General features: G+C 40.0%; 1 protein-coding gene across 1 annotated transcript; it reads left to right on the plus strand.

Moving 5' to 3' along the window:
* The first annotated feature begins 878 nt into the window (after window positions 1-878).
* On the plus strand, window positions 879-17,488 carry tmem68 (transmembrane protein 68). Its single transcript, XM_084369064.1, has 9 exons — window positions 879-985; window positions 1,549-1,701; window positions 5,607-5,780; window positions 8,374-8,473; window positions 11,305-11,472; window positions 12,256-12,449; window positions 13,094-13,154; window positions 13,473-13,612; window positions 14,084-17,488. The coding sequence occupies exons 2-9, from the start codon at window positions 1,642-1,644 to the stop codon at window positions 14,186-14,188; spliced, it is 1,002 nt and encodes a 333-aa protein (XP_084225190.1). The 5' UTR covers window positions 879-985; window positions 1,549-1,641; the 3' UTR covers window positions 14,189-17,488.
* Window positions 17,489-20,976: the final 3,488 nt, after the last annotated feature.

Genomic DNA, 20,976 nt, shown 5'->3' on the forward strand with positions numbered 1-20,976 from the left:
AGTAAAAATCATGGAAGTCTCTTTAAAATTCAGTCTATTTTTGAAAATGAGAGACACTGTACAATTCTTTGTGCAATGCTGCTCCACACACTTTAAAATAACTTATAAAATAATGTAATATCTAAGTTAATTGAGAACTTTAAGAAAAAAAGCTGATGGATTCCATATTGAATGGCTTATTTTTTTAATTACTACAGGAAAAAATACACATAAAAACACAACTATATGATGACTTGAAATATATCCTCACAAAAAGACAAGAAATCAGTTGGACATGAGGAAGAAAAAAGTAAATAAATAAAATAGAACGGAACAGAATTTAGCTGGATTTCTTCTGTAAATCAAATTATTAAACTGAAAATAAAAGTCAAATTTTTAGAAAATTAAAACTCCATATGAAGTTGTGGTGTAGGGCATATTTACATGTTTATATAGTCACACTATTCACGAAAGCATAATTTCTTCGATTTGATATTAAGTAGTGCTACTTTACAAAGGTTTGTAGCAATAATCTTTTCAAGAGACCCAAGGAATTGGCTTCGCAATATATCTTTAAAAAACAAACAAACATAATGTTCAATATAACATTTGGCTCATTTTAGTTGACCCTTATGGATTTATTTCATTGGACTTCTGAGGACTCTTGGGCTCGTAATCCTATTGTTTATTACTATGATGCCTTCCCTGCTCTATCCCCCCAAAGTCGCTCTCGGCAAAGTGTCATCTTCCTCAGGTTTTTCCTTTCTGAGGTTTCATTTTTATTTTTGCGCTTTTAATTTGAAGGTTATGCGTCAAACAGGAAGTTTCGTTTAATTCTGTTGCTGCTGAGTGGAACGCATCAGTCGGCACATTTGTTTCCAGTGACACTGATTCACCTTAACACCTGATTGTGTCACACTCAAAGCGTTCCGTCATAAGGACCAGGACTGTTGTGCTAGTGTTACATTAAATGTACAGTGGGGTATTTTAATGGCGCTGCTCTAAGGTAATCTTATTCCTGTTTCTTCTGTCTTTATTGTGGGTGACGTTGGCTGTTGACTAGCTGGCAGCTCTTGAATTCTCTAGCAGTCCTCATTCAACGTTAGCTTAGTGTTTGACCGCAGCGACTGTCTTCAGTTATTATTAAAAAAATGTATTATCGCACTTATAGTTAGCTAATGTGTTCGCCGGTCTGCTCTTCATAGCTAGGGTGTAACCCCAACTGCTAAAGTTAGCTCCCTTTTAGTCAAAGCAACAGCTTTTGACTGATGTCATATTACTCAGTGCAACATATAAGGCTGGGTGTCAAGACTCGTGACTAAATTGCCATTCAGATAGCGATACCTTCTTCTAAACCTCACTAACAATGAAAGGTTAGCTGTTCCACAAATCATTGTCACTGACAAAACGATCAAAACCCTTCAAGTTTACCTGTTTCCCTGACAGACAGCTGTAACATTACTTTACCTAATTGAATTGCAGTATAGGAAATATCCTACTGTTCATGCATACGTTGAGTTATTGAACTGAATACTTAAGTATGTGGTGTTTTCCTCTCCTTTACTGCAGCTGTATGTAGCAGCGGTGTGAAGCTGTCTGACTGACTGATCCTGCCATCAGCTGGTTCAGAGCTACAGCTTCTGTGTCTGACAGCGGAGCAGGATGTCAGACAGTGTGAACCAGTCCTGTCTGATGGGAGCAGAGGACACTGTCTCCTTCCTGGTATGAACCCTGTCCAGCCTGTAGACATTTTCTTTAAGTGAGGAAAGCTTGCTTTTCACTTGTCATAATTAGCATATTGTAGCATTGTTTTGCAAGAAATCAGGCAGAGACCAATATACAGGAAATACTCTTTTTTTGCCCCTAGGCCCTGCTTTAATATAACATACACATGCACTCACACATGTGGGAGGTCACTCATTGTGTGAGTGACTTAACTCATGGTGTGAAAATGTCATTGACCTAAACAGCAACCATAATCTATTAGACACATTTGTTCAGAACATTAACACTTACTACTGCAAAACAGGCAACATTAGTGGTTATTCAGAACACAACAAAGTTTACTTCAGCTTATGGCAAACAAATTTTCTCAAGCATGCTGGACTCCTGCACACCTGCACTACTGGCGCAAAGTCCTCTCCCCTGCAGCGGGAGTCTTAGGCCCACTTCTGTCATGACCCAGCATCCCAGAGGGCCTGTCTGGTCAGTTCATGCATTTCCCGGTAGAGGTGTGAATCTTCACTGGCCTCACGATTAGATTTGATTAGATTCAGCTGTCAACGATTCAAATGCAAAACAATTCTCGATGCATCTCAGTGTATGGCTTCCTCAATGATCTGTATTACTGTACATGGCTACTTTTTCATCATTTAAATTCCCCTTTTATTCAGAAAGTCCTGCCAATAATGAGACTACAGCAGTCTACAAAATAAAAGCTGCATCTTTTCAATATCTGTACCCCAATACATAAACATTACAAATATAAAACATTTATCCATCGACAGGGCCTTTCACGTTTGTTGTAATCTACAATAATATTGTTTTCACATGACAGCTTTAAGATAAGGCATCTATTGACTCTGCTGCACACACCTCCTCAGATCTTAGCTGACTAGCTGGACTTACTGCAACAGTTATTATATATGGCTGCAGATGTTAGCTTCAGGTGAAAATGGCTAACATTATTAGTAATTGTTGCGAGGCAGAAGTCACGCCCAGCGTGGGTCTCGTCCAGTTCGTGCTTCCCAGCAAGGTCATAAAATCTGACGTGCCCCGAGATGTCAGTTTTAAAAAGTACTCAATTAGTTTTTTTTTTATCACTTGCAGGTGATCTCTGCCTCCCTCCAACATCCCTCATACATAAGCAATGTTAGCCTAGTGTCTGCCCACAATTCAAAGCATGGGAGCAACGTCGCAACCTAACTTTATTGTCCAGCTGAGGCCGGACAATCAGACTCTCGATTATGCTCTGTTTCTGCATCAATGCAGAATCTTCAACGTCTGCATCGTGATGCACACCTCTATTTCCCAGAGCCACTCCTGGAGGTTGCAAAGGTAGTCCACGCCTGGTTCAGGTGGCAGACCAAACACCAAATCCACAAGGGTATGGAGCTCATGTCCAAATATAAGGGCTGCAGGGGTGCACTTGGTGGATTCCTGTACTGCTGTCCGATATGCCCACAGGACCAGGAGCAGAAGCAGGTCCCAGTCTCGCTGCTGGCAGCTGTCAGGATAGCTAATTTGATGCCCCTGGTTCTGAGGGTGTAGTGGCGTAATCTGGGTCTTCGTGATGATCACCTGGCCTCATGTCATTGTCCAGGTGCTCAGCAGTGGTGGCGGTACTCTGATCAGGGAGTGCACAGGCCTCACCCCCAAATTCCACTCCATGTTCAGTCCATTTCCGATCCACCACGGCAGCGGAGCTGATAGGTTTCACTCTAGTCTGTGTGTGTAATTCCACTGGCTCCGCTGCATTACGTATCTACTGCGTTGCAGCTCCGGCAGTCCAGACCCTTACGTAGCAGATACGCAGGGCTTCTATTGATGATGATGGGCTGTTGATGATGCCTTAGGGCCGCTGCCATCTGGGGTATGCTGTTGTTGTCTGCTAGGGTGTTGCACAGAGCTGCTACCACTTCGGTCCCCACGGTCTGTTCTTCAACACAATGGCTGTATTGACATTTCTCTTCCTCGGAGGGGCATTAAGAAAGAGCATCAGCGTTGGCGTGGAGGTGGCCAGCCCAGAGACACATCTCAAAGTTTTTGTTCTTTGTTTTTTTTTGCCGTTTGTTTTTATCCCCTTGCTAAAAGGGTTTTTTCATTTGGGAAGTTTCTCCTTGCTCAAATCGATGGTCTAAGGACAGAGGATGTCTTTCAGTGTAAAGATTGTAAAGACCACTGAGGCAGTGTGATTGTGGTTTTGGGCTATAGAAATGACATTTTGATTTGATTGAGTCCTGTAGTGTCTCCAACTACCGGGCCAGCTGCCCCTTAGGTTCTTTAAAGTTGAGGGGCTGAGTGAGGGATGCGTGGTCATTGCAATAGAAAATTGGTGGTGATGACCTGGTGGAGGCGCTGTCTTTGGTGACAGTGTGGAGGGATCTCTTTCTTTCGCTGCTGGTTCATCTCTGGGCTAGAGAGAACAGACAGGCTGGATGTCTGAAGGGCAGGCTGCCCCTTCTAGAGCAGCCCAGTGGCAAACGATGCCTTGCCGAAACCGAGTCATTCTAGCGGTGTGTATGGAGGGGCAGCACTCCCTGTAGACACTCTGCCTGTCCACTCTGCATAGCCCAGAGACACAGCTGTGAGCCGACGAGGTTTGTGTGTTTAACATGGGAAAGTACAGCTGGCAATCCGGAAACTGCTGCAATTTGTCAGCATTTTGGATTCTGACCGAATGACAAGGAAGAGCCAGCAAATCACGATGAGGCTGTGTGCAAGATTTGTCGTTGCGTTCATAGCCCCCTGCTGATAATGCAGAACATGTATCATATTATTGTCGTTGTGTGAAAATAATACTGTAATAATGATACTATAAGCCTAATCTTTATTTATAAACCACTTTTCATCAAAGAGATGCAGCTCAAAATACTTTGAAATAAATAAATTATGTGGATTGAGTGCTTCACTTACAACAAAACCTAAAGATTAACATAATGACATTTTACAAATGTTAATGTGACATAAGATGGAAAATTACAGTTGAAGTGCAGGGCAGCCACCTTGTAGCAGAATATGGCATAGCATCAATCGGCGGCTCCCTGAGAGCCCAACAATGTGCATTTTTATCATCTGGTGGTAATACCATATAACAGGAAATTTTTGGGAAAGTTTAACGGTATCAAAAATTGGATACTGCCCACCCTAGTGTATGATGAGCTCTTCTTTCTCTTTTAACATGGCTGCCCCTTTTGTATCCCCATTCTGACACTAATGTAGCAGGCTTACCCGTGGTCTACGCTGCCTGCCTGTTTAATGTTGAAAGAGCGGGAAAGCGGGAGGGAGAAAGAGACAGAAATAGAGTTCACAGGGGAAAAAAACTGCCCTTCACCTGTTGTGTGTATTATCTTCATGACTGTGACATATTCTACAGATACAGACATTAAAACTGTAGTAAAAAGCTGTTATGATGTCTACAGGTCGTTCTCAGGTCTGTTTTTGCCGAGAACTGCGTGCGTGTAAAAATATGCAAGTCTCTGTAAAAATAGGCCAGACTCCTGCTGCAGCCTCGCTTGACACACTTGTGAGCCGTGCTACCAATGCCCGCAGTGTGTTTGCTCTAACCCATTAATATGGATGCCAAAATATAAAAAGCAACATGTTCGGCTCACACAGGCAGTGTCTAACAGGCATCATCGGTGGTTATGTAGAACACATTTAAACACATTACTTCAGCTTATGGCCTCAAACACATTGTCTCAAGCAAGCTGGGAAACTCCATCCCCCCACCACTAACATGCTACATTCCTGAGTTATGGCCAGCTGCCAAAAACAGGTTTTGTAACTTCTCAATGACTAACTCTAACTGACATGATTTCATGGCAATCCCTCAATAGTTCTTCAGATATTTCAGTCTGGACCAGTGTTGTGGATGTAATTATTGGCCTTTCTGTTTTGGTCTACAGGTGTGTGTGTTTCATGCGTGGGAGGAATGGGCCGGCCTTGGCCAGGTGGAGGACTATCTGAGTGTTTTGGAGTACCTGTTGTGGGTCTTCACCCCTCTGGCTGTCGTCTTCATCTTGCCCTTCCTCATCGTCATCCTCCTTTACCTCTCTATACTCTTCCTTCATGTCTATAAGGTACGTAAACACTATTGATTTTCCATCGTCTGTGAACCACAGTTGATGTCATTTACCAGATTTTACAAGCACTCACAAATGATTCAAAATGCCATCCCAGTTTCACTTTTAGCATAAGTGCTTATGCAATAGCATGTTAGCCACACTACCTATTATTTATACAGTACCTTTACATAATTAATTAGTCAATTACAAAATGTCATAGCTCAAAGCCAGCTCAATGTTGATTAGAGTATGGGACTGAACAACCAATCACAGCCCGGAGCCATTGCACTGCAGTGAGGCAAACACATGGACCACCTTAGTGCTGTTTATTCCCTCTTTCATCAGTGTAAAACCTGTCTGACCAGATAAGTTACGCAATGGCAAACAAGTAAACAGCAGGAACATGTGTGCACTTGACTCTGCAAACGTCCTGGTCTCTGGTCATGTTGGTCTGATTTCTGAATAAGAATCTAAGGCACTTTTTTAGTAAAATTAATTGTTTTAATCTGTGGAGGTCAGACCTGTGAAATTTTTGTAACATGACATAAAACTCAACTTAATGTTGTTGGGCTGATTTTATACCATGGTTACTTGCTACGTGTGTTTTGGGATCAAAATATAATGTTTTTCATAAGCAGTAACTCTGTTTCCCTGGCAACACCTGAGAGTTTGACCAATAGTTGAAACAGTCGTTAGAGCCCCATAAGGTTCTTATGCAATGGCAACGTTGTTCACTACTCCAGTAAATAGACGGACCTTAGATATGACTTAGCAATGGGAGATAAACTATCTATGGTTAACCCCACCAGTAAAACAGCCACATGTTCAGTAAGCAAGGCTGTAATTTCGAGGGGTGGCACAAGTGTTGCCAATTTCAACACCAACAACCTTATAAAGCATTTGAAGACGCATCATGAAAAAGAGCATGACGAAAACTGCACTCCCCAAACTTTATGAGACAGTAAGGGAACACATTCATGTACAGTAGGCTGAAAGACTAAAGCAATCAGCTTTACTACTGACATTTGGACCTCCAACGTGTGCCCCATGTCTTTGCTGGGTCTGCACGCTGGGTGGACACAGTAGCTCGTCGAACATTTGCCCTTCAAAGTGCGGTGCTGCAAGCAATCAAGTTCCATGAGTAACTTTTAAGGGAATTATTTATTCCTAGATTTATTTAAGTTGCTGTTGCACTAGTGTTTTAAACTGTTCTATTTAAAAAGTGGCTGCACTTTAACAGTTTTTAAAGGAATTGTTATTCATTCCTATATTTCTTTTATTTGTTCTTTTTCACTTATGACTGTTAAAATAGATATTAAAGTATGTTGTATGGCAGTCATTCTCAAGTCAAGGTTTTACCTGAGCATGCACTGGTATCGGATCAGTACTCGATATTGGCCAACACCCAAAGCCCATGTACTGGAATCGGTATTGGGAAGGAAAAACTGGTATCTGAACATCAACCCTGGTGCACAACTGAGCCACAGGACAGGTACATCATAGACTTCAGCCTGAGAAACAGATGCCTCACAGGCTCTCAACTGGCAGCTTCATTAAAGGGTAACCACAAGACACTAGTCTCAGCGTCAACAGTGAAGAGGCGACTCTAGGAAGCTGGCCTTCTAGGCAGAGTACCAAAGAAAAAGTCATAAAGGGAAAGATTAAGATGGGCAAAAGAACACAGACGTTAGATTGTGGATACAAATGGGAAAATCCAGTACGGACAGACAAATCTAAGTTTGAGGTGTTTGGATCACATTAGAGAACATTTGTGAAATGCAAAACAAGTGTTGTTCACCAGAGATGCTCTGGTGAACAACCATAGGCCCACCCAGATGCATCATGGTCCTACACCTGTCCTAACTAACCTTGGGTGCCCATAGTGTTACCGAAACAAAACTAAATACTGATTAGACAAAACTAGACATGCCAAACAAATAAATAATTAAACTAAACATATAACTAGCAAAAGAACATGTTATCAAACTCTATTCTAACTCCAGTCCAGTTCCACTGAAACAAGTCCAGTTGCCTGCAGTATAGCACTTCGAATTGAAAAGACATTATTTACACCCTCGATGCGCAGTGCATGCGAGCTTGTGCACCCTCTTCAGATGGGGTGTAGCCTAACACTTTTAGCTCAGAGGCTACAGTGGAGATTTCTGCTCATAGAGGGGTGTAAATAACATCTTTTTAAATCAATTTGAAAAACTTCCAGAGACTTGGAATATACCAGAGAAGCTGTATGGAGCCATTATATGTCATTTGTAAGATCTTTAAATGAAACTTCACCACCAACCAGACTGTCAGCATAGTCACGGAATTTTCATTTTTAGCTAACTTTGAGTATTGAGTGTGTGTATTTGCAAGTAATGTATCAGAGGAGTATATAAGAAGGGAATAATAATGAGCTCCTGCAAGCCTGACCAGATCTGACAGTCATGTCCAAGCACACTTGTTGAAATGAAGATTAAAGAATGGTTAATATTAGGAATAAAAGTTATGGGCAAAACCATCGAAAAAAGACTCAGGTTGTTAGTTACCCGTTGCTGCTGTCCTGCTTTGAGTCACTCCAAACCTTATCTTTCGTCATGTTTTCTTCTATCAGAGGAAGAATCAGCTAAAGGAAGCTTACTGCAACAACCTGTGGGATGGAGCAAGGAAGACCCTGGCTACTCTGTGGGATGGACATGGAGCCATATGGCATGGTAAGACATGATGGGCTTTATTTATTCGTGGCTTCCTTTCCATCCTGTTCATAGGTGAAGTGCTGCTGGAGCGCACTGGAGCACTGCTGTGCCATTTCTGTGAGGAAGTGAGGAAATAAAATGTTCACAGTTTGCATAATTCGGTTTAAAATCATGAACGACAACTCGAGTAACATGTAAGATAATGTTCCACTTTAAAAGATGCAGTAAATTATAATCAGTCAGTAATTATTTTATTATTAAATATGATTATTAAACTTAAAATTATTAATAATAATAATAATACTTATTATTATTATTATTATTATTATTATTTTATCAAGTTTATAGCTGGATAATAAACCAGTAATAATGAAAAGACATGCTTTCATTTTTTGGAACAGCTAAAAAGGTAAAATGTATACTTAAGTAGAATGACATTTGTATATGTTAGTAATTGTTCAAAACAGATGTTATGGCTGATTGCTGCATTATGGTATCAACATGTTAAAGTCAGTCTAACATTTAATCATGTAGTCAGTTATAACTGACCAATGCATGTTAACTTGTCTCTGCAGGAACAGTGGTTACATGACCTTTAAAACAACTCATAACGTAACCGTGTGCACTCCGTGTGATCCTATTCATTCAGATAACATTATATTATCACCAGTTAAGAAAATAAATAGGAGATACACCTTTGATTTTCCTACTTTGACACGTTGAAATTTCGGCTGTGAAAACCGCCGATATGACTTAATATATTTTGATTTATTAAAATAATGAATTTCTTAATTTCAGACAATAAGTTTAAAACTTTCCATTATAGCAGGAATATGCCTGTCTCACTAACCCATACAAAGAGGGCAATCTTTAAAAATAGAAAATACCACCAAATAAACAGACTGACCCCAAATACAGGGAATACCACCAAATACACAGACTGACCGCAAATACAGCAAATACCACCAAAAACAGACTTACCGCAAATACAGCAAATACCACCAAATACCACCAAATACACAGACTGACCGCAAATACAGGAAATACCACCAAATACACAGACTGACCGCAAATACAGGGAATACCATCAACTACACGGACTGACTGCAAATACAGCAAATACCACCAAATACACAGACTGACCGCAAATACAGCAAATACCACCAAATACACAGACTGACCGCAAATACAGGAAATGAAATTATGGACAAAATAATGACATATATCTGCCCTGTGATCAAACACAAACATGAAACACAAAGCAGAGCTGCTTGAAAAACTTGAAAAATGTTGATGTGTTTTAATGTCATTAACCCCTCCTGAAATACACTCAATAGCACAATATCATTATTACAGAATAATAATGAATACACACAATTATTCTTATTTTGATAATAACAATACTGATATTAATTATATTGATAATAATTTATAAGGCACCTTTCTTAACAAGGTTACAAGGTGTTTTTACAGTGAAATAAAATTTGATTGTGTACAGATAAGTTAAAAGGCAATTAAAGCCAGTAAATACACAACATCAAAACCAGTAAATACACAACACACAAGCCAGTAAATACACAACACAGAAGCCAGTAAATACACAACATAGAAGCCAGTAAATACACAACATCAAAACTAGTAAATACACAACACAGAAGCCAGTAAATACACAACATAGAAGCCAGTAAATACACAACACAGAAGCCAGTAAATACACAACATAGAAGCCAGTAAATACACAACACACAAGCCAGTAAATACACAACACAGAAGCCAGTAAATACACAACATAGAAGCCAGTAAATACACAACATCAAAACTAGTAAATACACAACACAGAAGCCAGTAAATACACAACATAGAAGCCAGTAAATACACAACACAGAAGCCAGTAAATACACAACATAGAAGCCAGTAAATACACAACATCAAAACTAGTAAATACACAACACAGAAGCCAGTAAATACACAACATAGAAGCCAGTAAATACACAACACAGAAGCCAGTAAATACAGAGCACAGAAGCCAGTAAATACACAACATCAAAACTAGTAAATACACAACACAGAAGCCAGTAAATACACAACATAGAAGCCAGAAAATACACAACACAGAAGCCAGTAAATACACAACATAGAAGCCAGTAAATACACAACATCAAAACTAGTAAATACACAACACAGAAGCCAGTAAATACACAACATAGAAGCCAGTAAATACACAACACAGAAGCCAGTAAATACACAACACAGAAGCCAGTAAATACACAACATCAAAACCAGTAAATACACAACACAGAAGCCAGTAAATACACAACACATAAGCCAGTAGAATAAAAACATAAAATCATGAAAACCAGTACAACGACAGAAAACATTTAAAAACAAGCACTTGGCCTCGTGGGAAAAGAAAAAGCCGTCCAACCAGCTACCTTAACAATGAAAAAAATTGGTAACTGAGTTAGCCAACCTGAAGTCCTCAGGCAGGCTGTTCCAAAGTCTGGGGGCATTCATGGCTGAGGCCCGGTCACCCTTCACCAACCAGCAGAGCCAGACATGGTGTTTGCACTGTTGGTGTTGCATTGTTTAAAGGTGTTTCTGTATCTGGTTGGGTTTTCTGTACACTGTTGTGTTTTTCACTTTGCAGCTTTTTGTTCTGAATGCTGTGTGCGTGCTGTCAAACTGGTGAACATTTCCCTCATTTGCTTGTGTTTTGTATATTTGCCGACCAAGCCCTTTTGTATATTTGCATGTTCTGAATTGCAGCTGTGCTCGCCACAGTGCTTATTAGCTCATAATGGAATGTATGTTTGTCATGTATGTCTAATGTGCTTTGGCCTGTGTACCAGGCTATGAGATTCATGGGATGGAGAAGATCCCTGACAAAGGACCAGCACTGATAGTGTATTATCATGGAGCCATTCCCATCGATTACTATTACTTTCTGGCCAATGTTATCATCCAGAAGGGACGGACCTGCCACTCAGTTGCTGACCACTTCCTCTTCAAGATCCCAGGTACTGACACTGTTATAAACATGCAGGACTAACCTTGTTATATTTGTAGGCTTTGGTTGTATGCTTCAATTTTTTTTTTATTAGCATTATTCACACAAATTGAGAGCTGCAGGGATGATGTATTTTTGCAGGCTGAGTTAGCATTGCCCTGGTTCCCTCGACACATGTTTATGATACTTACATATTTCATTCAGCAAGATCATTTTCACAAATGAACACCATTTCAGTGATTTTGTGTAAATGCAGTTGCACTTAGTTGCAGTTGAGGTAAAAGGCTAACATTCGGCTAGAAACAAACTACATTGCGGTCCCATGACTTGAACTTCAACACTACCAAGCTCCCACAGGCTTGTTTATAAATTGATTTATTTTTGTATTTTTATTTTTATTTTACCAGGAAAACTCCCATTGAAATTCAGAATCTCTTTTACAAGAGAGCACAGGCCAAAACAGCAATGTGCAAGTTGTAAATCTATTGTCGTTTGTCATATTCATCTTCGTCATCTTAGTCATGGAAAAAAGTCATGACAATCATTTTTAATCGCAGTTGTGGTCATATGTTCATCTCATTCTGGTGATATCTCAGGCAGGCCTTTTAGGAATTTCTTCAAATTTAGCACAACTGTCCACTTGTACCCTAGGATGGACTTATTACATTTTGGTTGTCAGTGGTCAAAGGTCGAAGTCACTGCGACCTCATAAAACACATTTTTTGCCATAAAACTTTTCCTCTCTACTCGACTCTGTTTCCTTACTCTGTCTCATCCCGACCTGTTCCTCCAGGTTTCAAATTACTGTGTGAGGTATTCAGTGTGATCCATGGCCCTCAGGAGGAGTGTGTGCGTGCTCTGAAGAATGGCCACTTGTTGGGGATTTCTCCAGGAGGAGTACGGGAAGCTCTGTTCAGTGATGAGACCTACCCTCTTCTCTGGGGTAAACGCAAAGGCTTCGCCCAGGTCGCCATCGACTCTCAAGTGGTGCGTTGGTGTTCCAGAAATCTACTGAAATGACTGTCTTTTAGTGCTTAATTTAAAGCTTCAGCCTGGAGTGTATGATATTGTAGACTTGTCGACTGCAGATAGAAATTTACATATTTCTATATATTTTTTGGCTTTTGGATGCATTAACAGACTGCAACACTTGCCGTCATGGTCAGTCAATGCGCAAGCTGCAGATACAGGATTTCCTTCTTATATTTGTCAGAGCATTTGACATTGATTTAGTGATTGTTGTTGGAATGTTAAGAGATTAGATTATAGATTAGAGACTATAAGAAAAAATGCTTCAGGAATAATTTACCAACCCTACCTTTAAATAGCTAAAGCGTTTTGTGTCACGTGGTTGTGACCTATCTGCCAGATTAGTATAACTTTTTCACCATTTTCAAATCTTCTTCAATACATTTAATATTATCCAGCATGTGTGGATTGTTCTGATTAATCAGTAAACTAAATGGATTATTGGTACTTCCACTCCTACAGTCAAATAAAGAAGTCCTATATTGCACTGCCTACACTTGCACTGTACTGTATATGACTTCAACACATGTGATTGTCCTTATTAGAATTCTGCAGTGTAGAAAGCTCTCCACTCTAATCTTCTCTTCCTCTCTTTCTTTCAGCCAGTAATTCCAATGTTTACTCAGAATCTGCGGGAAGGCTTCAGGTCTCTGGGAACACTCAGTAAGTGTAGAGAAAGTTCAAATCACAAAAAGATAGCATCACCAATCTGATGGTATCATTGATGAGGACTCACACAGCACAGGAAGTCCACAGAAGAATGAATTCATTGTTTGTATGGGTCTGTGCTGTTAACAAGAAGAGAAAAATGGAATATCGTCAAACTTGTCCTGAAGATAGTGTGTTAGCAAGGGGTGTGTGCTGACCTGACCGTTGAATCTGAATCTGATGGTAACCTGTGGATTCATCTACAGCCTTGTGTCAGTCCTCTCTTGATGCTTCTCCCAGTAATGTTCTCTCTCTCTGTCTCTTTCTCTCCAGGACTTTACCGCTGGTTGTATGAGAGGTTTCGTTTCCCTGCAGCTCCTGTTTATGGTGGCTTTCCTGTGAAATTTCGAACCTTCCTTGGTGATCCCATCCCATATGACCCCAACATAAATGCAGCAGAGCTGGCAGAGAAAGTGAGTGACCTAAAGCTATTGTACTGCTGAGAATTCCTTTCAATCTTCAGTCCAATGTTCCCGTTGCTGAGGTTGGCAGGGAAGAAGAAAGAAAGCTGCTGTGCTTTGCCTGTCCAAGCCTGGGTTTCTTTGAGGGTGTGAAGGGGAAGGTTTTATATGCAGCGCCAGTGAAGGTTAGGAACTTTGGAGTATCGAAGGCAGTCAGGGAGCATCAGGTCTTTCTCTTTCCCTTTTTCTTTTCTTTTCTTTTCTTTTCTTTTCTTTCTTTGTTTATATAATAATTATTATATATAATTCCATCATTTGCCACTGACATGTCATTCTCTGATGGGCCCTAAACTGCAGCATACTGCACCACCCTTTAGTTAAATTCTAGGGGTGTCCTACAGGATGTTTGCAGTAATGTGAGCTGTTCATTAAAACATCAGTCATTCAAATATTGTGCCGCTGACAATGTTTTTTGCTCTGCAGGTGCAGCAGGCGGTCCAGTCACTGATAGACCAGCACCAGAAGATCCCAGGGAACGTACTGAGAGCTTTGTTGGAGAGATTTCACACCAAACACAAAGACCATTAATATCGGCAGTACAACAACAGAGACAAACTGTCCGGACTGGCTCAGATGGCTGAAGTGTGCACAGGTTTGGTGCCCATGTTAATGTGTTAGAATATTTGCACAGCTTTCTTCACTGCCCCAAACACCACTGACTGCAGCCACTGAGGTTCCTTTTACAAAAATGTTCTTTGTATTGCACCTTTCCGATATGTGCTCTGTTCTGTACTGTGCTCATTCCCAGGATGAATCTGTTTAAAGTTCCTGCTGTCGTGCCATTGGACGTGTAAATAAGCAGACCTCAAAAACCATTAATGAAAAGAAAATTATTTTTCCAATATATACTTGTACAATATCTTATTTCTCGTCTTCTGATATCCTTTGTCTTGATTAATAGTATGATGAGTTAATTTGTAAGATATGGCCAGAATTTTAGTTACATTAATTAAATGAACTAATGTTCTCAACAGAAGAAAGTCTATTTAATATAGCACCTTTCACAGAGCACGGTCACAAGGTGCTTCACAAGTGAGATAACAACTAAACCAGCAAAAGGGAGAAAAAAAATACATAAAAATAGATAAATAAAAGCATACAGATTCCAACACTAGATGGCAGCAGGTGAGACAAAAGCCAGTTTGATAAATAAGTCTTCAGTTGCTTTATAAAAGCATTAACAGAGACTGCATAGTGAGTAAGTAAGTCTGTAGGAAGAGCATTCCATTGTGTTGGGGCCACCACAAGGCTCTGTATGTGAAGACAAGAACTTTGAAATGAATCCTGAACAGAGAGTGAAGAAACAACAGTGTCCGTCCTGTCTCCTCATACCACTCTGTACCTCAGTAGGTAATAGTCTGATAGCCCCTGTAGTTTCTACTGGGAGACGTAAAAGCTGCAGTTTGGCTACTTGGTCTAATAAGTAAATGAAATCTCACAAAATGTCAAATGTTCTTACCAAACAGAAAAAATACAACTGTACACCGTCTGAATTCAAGTTTCTCTCTTTTACTGAATTAAGACGAGCTTAGCTATCTTTACTCATCGTAAAACAAACTTAAAGCTCTCTTGGTCTTCTGCCGCGTCATGCTTCCAAAGATAACTGCAGCAAAGAGTGACAGTCCCGTGTGAGCATCAGCAGGGGGTTATGCTGCCTTCCAATTCTGGCCATTTCTTACAATTTACGCCTTTAAAGATAGACTATAAATGAATTGTGGGCTGATTGGTCAGTTGAACTTCTGGTTAGATCTAACTGGTCTCTCTCAGTTTAAATATATGGATTTCAGGCAATGTCTTTATTGAAAGTTGTGATAGAACTACATTTAGTTCATAAATTGCAGTGACTATACAGACCATTGCTACTAATGATTTACTGAAACAGCACTTTGAGTTTGCACATCTTTAGTTTCACTTGATTAGAGCAAACAACAGAACACACACTCATTCCTGGGCTCCAGGATTAGATATTGTCTCATCAGGCAGACAAGCCAGAGCCGAACCCAGTGCTCAAGATTTGACCCACTATAAAAGGCTTCTTCATTTTGATTCATCAGCTCGAGTTTTTTGTGTCATAGTTGTCCCAGAAACATACAGGACAATGATCTAAGGTTACAGGAGTGTGACAGCAGGGTGTAGATGAGATTAACTTGTATATAGAGTTCGATGGCTACAATAGAAGACAGCATTCTTTATTATAGAGATTACACAGTGCTCGTAATATTGACTCTAAATTCAGTGGTTTCCTTATCCCTTAATCAATTATGCATGCAATTAATGGTAGTGCTTGATTCTTCAGATATATTACTCCTTTTTATTTCCTGGAAATTGTTCCAATATTTTTTTAAAAAGAAGCTGGCATGTCATGTTATGTCATGTTCATTTTGAGGACGTGTTACTTATTAGTTTGGTATTATAATGATAAGGAAAGGGTGGGTGGATGGCAGCTACCCCATCATTTCCTCAAATGAGTAGGTATTTACCAGCTATACCAATACTTAATACATCAATAATTTAATGCATACTAGCTGTGTGCTCGAATTAACATGCAAAAAAATGTTCGTTCTCCTCACCCTACAGTACCTTCTGCCTGTCTGAGCCGAGCACACTGTCAGTGACAGGAAGATATGATGATAATTCCAAAATAATTTAGTTTCAAAATGAACCCTTAATAGAAAAAGCAGTGTAAAGTCGTGTGTCGGCCTTGAGACATGACTTCACTTTATCCTATTTTCAGGGAAAGAGCAGAATTAATGATGAGACTTAGTCAAACATAAGTAAACTTGTCTATATGTGTAATATCTATGGCGCGCCTTTTTCCCCACAAACCTTAATTTGAAGCACATTGCCATTATTATGCAAGATTGAGTAGTTTGTTTGTTTTTTATACTGCAGATGCCGTTTTGGGGGGAAGAACTGTATGTTGTATCCAGATCTTCACACATTGATCATTTTTACAGAAATCTTCACCACAGATACTGATCGAATCTTAACAACACACACGTCTCTGCATATTATCAGTTCTGCTCAGGACGTACAACACAGAAACACTGAAACGAAGGAAAGACAAATAGAAATGATCTGTGAAAGCATCGGGAACTAAATGATCACTGCCTGTAAACCTTTTGATGCATTTTAGGCCTGCTTTGTGTGTGTGTGTGTGTGTGTGTGTGTGTGTGTGTGTGTGTGTGTGTGTGTGTGTGTGTGTGTGTGTGTGTGTGTGTGTGTGTGTTTCTGGGAGGAGACCAAGACTGAGCCTTTCACCATGTGACAGATACTTTCATTGACTGCTCATAGAACCATCAGTATCTTCACTGTAATATTTAGCATATCAGTACAAATACTATCACTTAATTTGTGCAAACTTTATATGTGTATATTAATAATGATGTAATATGATCATTTGGTTTCATTCCTAGATCTTCAGTGCTTTATCAACAGTGTTGTAAACTAATCATTTGTCATGCACAAATTATGGTTTGGAAATGAAGTTTAATAGTCTCTATATGTGTGTGTCTGTTAATAAGTATGAGTTTGTAAATATTGTGATTCTACAAATGGTTTTGCACACATTGTCTTCAAAGTATCACTGCCAACTCAAATGATTTATTTTTAAAGAAGCCTTTGTGACCGTGTGTGTGTGTGTTTTTTTTTTTTATGGTGTCTAACTGGAGGCTTTGACTTCTTGAACTGGTTGCCTTTTTCCATCTTGATGTTGTTACTTTGAAGATGATCTAACATGTATTTTTAAATTGTGTCAATATAATATAAATGTTGCACTTTTAAATATTGAAATCAACTGCGAAATGTTATTAAATCTATTTTTATTAAGCTGTTTCATGTGAATTTCTTTTTTATTAAGTGATAAAACAGAAGCTACATCTCAGAATACATTGTGACCTGTCCTGACCGCCCTGACATTACTGATCTGTGCACATTATTTGTCGATTTTAATGTACATAAGAAACAAGATAACTCGTGTCATGGCCCTGTCATGGCTTCCTAATGAGGATCTCCCACAGGCCGCTATTTATAAGGCTCTGTACTTTTAAGTGTATCTAATTTAATAAAAGTCTTTATCAAAAAAGCTTCTCCATTCCTGCTCACCTGCCTCGTCTTCTCTGCTTGAGATACTTCTCTGCAAGTAGGTGATCTGACACAAAGACAGTTTCTGTTTCTCCTAAACCTCGGGGTGACCCCGAACAATGAAGTAAGTGGACGTGTTTAGAATAAGCTTACTGTAATTTGTCCTGTCCAATGTTTCATAATCATCGTTGCTCTCTCATCTTCAACAGAATTCTTGTTTCATAGCCCGGCTGATATACATATTATCTCAATCAGAATTCCTTTATTTGTACCGCAAACAGGGAAATGTCTGTGTCACAGCAGCTAATGGACAGTAATATTACAATAAACAATAATAATAGTTAAAAATTAACAATATAATAAAAAGGTAAGTAATAGAAATAGACTCATATACATAGTTTATACATAATATTGAACAATATGAACAGAGTAATTGTAAACAGTGTGGCAGTGTATTGTTAATAAATAATATGAGTATGAAAATTGTCCAGTTAGTGCAAAAAAAAAGAGAAATGGGATATGTGAATAGTTTTGTATTGCACAGTGCACAGTGAGGTCTACTGGGACCAGTGCTGGTTGTAGAGTCTGACAGCAGCAGGAAGGAAGGACCTGCAATACCTCTCCTTCACACACTTGGACCTGTGGTACCTCTCCTTCACACACTTGGACCTGTGATACCTCTCCTTCACACACTTGGACCTGTGGTACCTCTCCTTCACACACTTGGACCTGTGATACCTCTCCTTCACACACTTGGACCTGTGATACCTCTCCTTCACACACTTGGACCTGCGATACTCTCCTTCACACACTTGGGGTGTATCAGCCTGTCGCCGAAGGAGCTGCCCAGTGCTGTGATAGTGACCTGCAGAGGGTGGGACCCCTTCACCAGCAGCGATGACAGCTTGTCCATCATCCTGCTCTCTCCCACCACCTGCACTGGGTCAAGAGGGCATCCCAGGATGGAGCTGGCCTTCTTGATAAGTTTATCAAGTCTCTTCCTATCTGCCGAGATGCTGCTGCTCCAGCAGACTACACCATAGAAAATGGCTGATGCGGGAGCGTGCCTATGTTCCCCGGTCACATACACAGCAGGGAACATAGGACCCACGGAACATAGGACCCGGGGAACAGGCCACCACAGAGTCATAGAAAGTTGTCAGGAGTGCCCCCTGCACTCTAAAGGACCTGAGCTTCCTCAGCAGATGGAGTCTGCTCTGACCTTTCTTATAGGTTGCTGCAGTGTGATCAGTCCAGTCCAGTTTATTGTTCAGGTGAACTCCCAGGTACTTGTAAGATGTCACCATCTCAGTGTCCGTTCCCTGGGTGTTCACCTGTGTGCAGGGTTGTCTGTGCCTGCAGAAATCCACCACCAGCTCTTTGGTCTTCCCGGCGTTGAGCTGGAGGTGGTTCCACTGGCACCAGTCTACGAAGTCCTTAATAAGTTCTCTGTAGGCCCTGTCGTCCCCGTCCCTGATGAGGCCGACGATAGCAGAGTCGTCAGAGAACTTTTGTAATGCAGCATTTATAATTTACGGTGTTGTGACAAAGCTTCTATGACTGTCAACTTGTCCCCATTTTGTTGGGATCATCATGGTTGAAGCTTGTGTGTCCTCTGTGCATGTAATGAAGCCTTCTACTGGTCATGCTGATGTATTTGACTCTTCTAAATCCCAGACGGGACACGACACATGTACAACAATGTAAGTTCAATAATAACTGAAGCAGCATGTTTTTATGTTTCAAAAGCACCCTTCACCTGATCCACTGCCCCGACTGCTCGTTCCATGGTCCTCTGGTAAGAAGTTCATACAAAGGATCAAATATGTTAGACATTTCTTTGCCTCTACCACAATTAAACCAAACTGTAAGGTAGCCACAATAACATTAAAAGAACAGTTCACCCATGAATGAACATTCAGACATTATCTACTTACCCTCATGCTGATGGAAAGTTCTGTAGTCCTCAATGATTGTGTCCTAAAAAATGTGTAATTAACATCTCTCCATATAAATATGGGATCTCGGTGCTTCACTGTAATGTAGTTTTCCCGAGCCAACAGGGTGACAGAGTGTTTGTTAGCACAGTTACACCACTACTGTTTGTGTCCCCCTCAAGAATTGATCTTGAGAAAGTCAGAAGTTGACATCAGATTTTTGCCCCTGGCAGCAGACAGTTTCAATCCTCATATACAAATACATTGAATAATAATAGTATCGTTATTAATTACAATAACCCCAGAAAACTCTTGCGTCAACCTCGCAGAATAAATGAAAGAACAAATGAACAAACTTGAGGCCAGAAAAATGACCACAGTGTACTTTATTAAATGAATTTTGGTAGTTTGTGTTGCATTAGATTCAAATAAAAATTTACAAAAATCCCATATATACAAAAATGTCGTTTTTGTCATGTTTATCACTCTTGTTTTATTTTTACAATAAAATGTACTTTTTCCCCATTGAACGCATTTTTAGCACTTCAGACTTTCATCACACAATGCAACTTACTGAAAAGACCAATATTTTTTTTTTGTCTTAAACATTTGTATCTGTTTTTTAAATACACCACATACACCACATTTATCATTTTTTTCTGTAGTATATCGTCATAGTTACAGCCATCATGGTGGCATCAGACCTCTAAAGACACCCTTCACAGTCAGAATTTAAAAAGATCGGAATGTTCTTTTTTAACGCGTACACTTTGCATACATTTATTTACAGATAAGCTTTTAAGTTCATCAGTTCACTATCTGTGGTACTCCTTGTTCAACCAGTTCTCTAAACAGACATCTGTACAGAATGATTATACAAGTGTGACTGGAATCCTATCATTATTCACCTGCTGGTTACTGTGCTTGTGCTAAGGCTGAATGATCTCATCTGGAACACTTGCTGCTGCACAGATCTGATCCTGACCACACAAAGTAAAGATAGTCATTTTCTCTTGGACAGCTTTAATCTAAGAGTTAAAAAGTCGGCTTCTCTGTTTTGTTTGGCTGGTCTGTACAGCAGAACTTTGATCCATTATGGCTGGTGAACAGAAACAGCCTGAGGGACACTCACAAGGCCTGTTCACATCTCAGAGAGCTACAGAGGGCAATGAAACATGTGTGCTGGCTAAGTGAACAGAGTAATGTGACTCTGGAATTGTTTTTGTCGTTGCTAGATCCCATTGTGTGGACAGCCACCTGTGTCCTCCATCAAGTTCTCATCCCTAAAGGACAGTA

Source organism: Pagrus pagrus, assembly GCF_965226575.1.
Source record: "Pagrus pagrus genome assembly, chromosome: 12".
NCBI classification, from domain to species: domain Eukaryota; kingdom Metazoa; phylum Chordata; class Actinopteri; order Spariformes; family Sparidae; genus Pagrus; species Pagrus pagrus.